We start from the raw sequence: 3,686 nt of genomic DNA, 5'->3' as shown, positions 1-3,686 counted from the left end.
TAACACCATTTACAAAGCTCCAGGACTAAACAGAAGTGTTGGTCGCCAGGTTGGATCAGACTTGCTCGTTTGCATATCTGAAGAGTTAGTGGATTGACAGGGGCGTCAATTTCCCTTTTCCATCACCCACCCCCACCCCTCACCTCCCCCTCCTCCCCCGGCTCCAAGCTGTCAGCAGAGCCGCCTATAAAGCACAGAGGACCGGGACTCTGCGGAGGACAGAAGCCCAGACTGGAACACCTCTTCCCTGACTGAAACCCTGGATGATTATAAACAGGAACTCACACAAACCGGACACTTGGACGTAAAGGAAGACGTTTTTTGGGGGTGAAAAAGTCGCCAGTGGCTGCATTCAAGTGCTGTATTGGAGTGTTTGAGAGGAAGTGATTTCGCAGAGGATTTGGGATGCTGGGTCCCCTTGCGCTCCGCTCCTTGCTGTGCGTGCTGAGCTGCGCGTGGCTGCGCACCGGAGCCTCACGCCTGAAGTCTCCGGCTCTGCCCATCCAGTCCGAGAGGGAGCCGCTGCCCTCCAAAGGCCTGGCCGGTAAGAAAAACACATATTTTACTTTTATTTACGAGTTTTTACAGTTGTAACCATGTCTTGTTTGCTATAATACCACTACAACACCACCGCACCAAACCTCCCTTAAAAAAGTGTCATTTTTAAGGTGATCAGTGCTGAGTATATTGTGTTTATGGGAATTTGAAGTTACTTTTTACACGTTATCAATGAAGAGGAGTCACTAGACAATTCGTCTCGCTTCCAATACACAAACAGCCTAAATGAGCATCATTTAAAGAAAATACAAGTTACTCCAATTCCAACTTGGCTATAATACCACTGCGTGAGAACGAGCCATACCAAACCCCGTAAAAGAAAAGTCATTTGTAATGTGAACAGTGCCGGACATGTTGTGTTTATGGAACTTTAAAGTATGCATTTGTCATTAATTAAGAGGCTTCAGTTTTTCATTCGGCTTAGCAATCATTTAAGAAAACACAAGCTACTATAATTCCAACCATGTTTAATTTTGTAGTACCAATATGTGAGTACAATAAAGTACCACATCTCAGTTAAAAAAGTAATTTGTAATGTTACCAGTCGTAGGCATGTTGTGTTTATGGGACTGTAAAGAAAGTATTGTTTATGGTTTAAGAGGAGCCATTTGTCAATTCGGCTAGCATCATATACACATCAACATTCCTGACCATTTACTCTCACAAACGTGGGCAGCGGAGCACTACGAGACCATTTAAAAGTATTTTATTTAGTATTGAATGCATTTACTTTATTCCAAAAATGCTGCCGAATTGATGTAAGCATTACTAGCTTACGGTAGTGCAAGTATGACACAAACATATAATCTTTTGGTTGTAAAAGCAAACAAAACATCTTAAATTGGAAGATTTCCCCATGAAGCCTGGTGTGTTGTGTCCTTGGACCTTTTAGCACAAACAGTTAAGTTAAAACTGTCTCCGCAGTAATGGACTAGGCCCACACAAACTCCGTGTTCCCCCCAAGTTGCCTTGAATTGTTCTTGAGCTCCACGTGTAACCCAGAGGCAAACATCTGAGTCATAACCGCAGTGGATGCCATTTGATTGATGTGTTAAAAAGCCCCTGCTACAAAGCTCACTGCGGGTATAAGGTAACGACTCGGCAGTTCAAACTGTGGGAACTCTTAACGGTAAACGCTGCCTGCCTTACGGGGCAATTCTCTGGAAACTGTAATCAATCGACTTTCCATTACATTACAATTGGCTGCTCTGAGATGATTTATTTGCGCAGAGACAGAAGTGGCAGCCTCACAGTTTGGCTCTCCTTTAACGGGACTGCTCAAAGTCACTTTAATGAAGGAATAATGTGAACCAGGTTGGTAGCAGCGCGCAGAAACACACACACGCACGCGCACACACACACACACACACACACACACACACACACACACACACACACACACACACACACACACACACACACACACACACACACACACACACACACACACACACACACGCTGCTCTCAGGCTGTTATCCTAACCCAAAGTCACTGAGATATTCATAGTAACACAGCGTGACTAACACTCGATAATGGATTCACTAATTAAAGTCAAAGCTGGGTTTTATCTCCTGTAAAAACATTATCCAGAGCCGGCAGCATACATTAGAGCTCATGTGTGTTATACGGTTATGGCTCTGAGCAAAAAGCACACTGGATTTAGAGTGGAACAGTAAAAAGTGCAGTTAACATGGTTTCTTAATGGGCCATTCAAAGGCATTGTTGTTTGCCAAGATGGTGGAAGTAGAAGCGGTTAACATGTACTGACGACAATATGTGAGCTTTTCGTAGAATCCGATTGAGCAAGGGAAACATGAAATGGCAGAAGGGTGCAAGGGCCCGCTGTTGGCACCTTGTTCCACTAAACAATGCAGAACATTGGCTCGTAAGACCATTTGAAAATGTTTTCATTGTGTCTTTTTTAGAGCAGAAAACACAATACCAAAGTCCTTGCATCATGGAATTTTAAAGACTTTTTGAGATACTGGGATTTAATTTGGTTCATTGAAGTGTAAATAACACATTCTGCATTCGTCAGGAAAGGGTTAGTGCCAAAGCTCAAACGGTTTAATATGTGTTTTTATATGCAATATGTATTTATTTGTTATAGAAATGCTCAATATATTCTGACTTCAGTGAATGGTACCACCGTTTGATCAACATCAGGGTCGTATGATGTGTTATAACAAACGTGTTTTACCCACAATGCAATGCCAAAACCCGACTTTCTGTTAATTCCAACTAATCAGTCTTTATTTCAGTTTCCTTTTCTGACTTTTAGCACAGAACATATATCAATATAAAACACTCAACGTGGCACTTCTGCCTCTGTGGCTGAAACGTCCCGTGGTGTGGGTTTACAGTAAACGCCTCATTGTTTCATTTCAATTCTGATGTTCTGAACCAATCAAAACGGTCCCGAAGGTCCACTTTAAAGTACCTCCTCGCTTACGGTCGTAGAGCACTTACGGCTAAATCCTAAATTCCCCACGTCATGAAGTCTTTGTAGAAGTCTGGCCCACGTTACGTGTGTTTCTGGGAATCTGTGATGGTCCGTCAGAGGAACACGGAACGTCTCCCCCGACTGCTCGTGGATCACGGAGAGGAAACGGGATGTGATATCCAAAGCCCATGAAGCGGAGAGTTTCAGTTTCCTCCGGCGATGAGCTGTGCAAGACGTATCTGTTGTTAAAGACAAAGAGGGTGCGTGCAATGGCTCAGAGTTTCATGTCAGACAATTCATACAATCCACCTCTTAAATATTAAGAAACAGTTCATCTGAATATCCCGTCATGTAGGCACAAGCACACACCCCGTGTTCCTCTCTGTCTGCCGTCACGTCGGCCTCTGGTTTGGAGCGAGACACACACTGTGGAGTTATCGAGAGCCTGAAGATGTTTAATCACCGTGTTTGTGTTGCAGGATGCTCGTTCGGAGGTCGCTACTATTCTCTGGAGGACACATGGCACCCAGACCTGGGCGAGCCCTTCGGAGTCATGCACTGTGTTCAGTGTTACTGCGAAACGGTGAGTTTTTATAAGTCGATGCCATTCCCTCCAAAGACTTGCGGTACGCATGTCCCGTTGGACCAAGAGCCAAGATAACAGATTAGCAGCCATGAGTACAC

The 3,686-nt window shown here is 44.1% G+C and overlaps 1 protein-coding gene across 1 annotated transcript in view; it reads left to right on the top strand.

The window, feature by feature from the left end:
* The first annotated feature begins 215 nt into the window (after nucleotides 1–215).
* chrd (chordin) overlaps nucleotides 216–3,686 on the top strand; it is a 32,055-nt gene continuing 28,584 nt past the window's right edge. Inside the window, exons 1-2 of the mRNA XM_034080038.2 lie at nucleotides 216–544; nucleotides 3,482–3,585. Coding sequence (XP_033935929.1) covers nucleotides 406–544; nucleotides 3,482–3,585 — 243 coding nt within the window. The 5' untranslated portion in view covers nucleotides 216–405. The remainder of the gene's footprint in view (nucleotides 545–3,481; nucleotides 3,586–3,686) is intronic.

This window comes from Pseudochaenichthys georgianus, unplaced genomic scaffold (assembly GCF_902827115.2).
Source record: "Pseudochaenichthys georgianus unplaced genomic scaffold, fPseGeo1.2 scaffold_834_arrow_ctg1, whole genome shotgun sequence".
Lineage (NCBI taxonomy): Eukaryota > Metazoa > Chordata > Actinopteri > Perciformes > Channichthyidae > Pseudochaenichthys > Pseudochaenichthys georgianus.
Note: the sequence above shows the minus strand (reverse complement) of the source record. Positions and strands in the feature narration are given on the sequence as shown.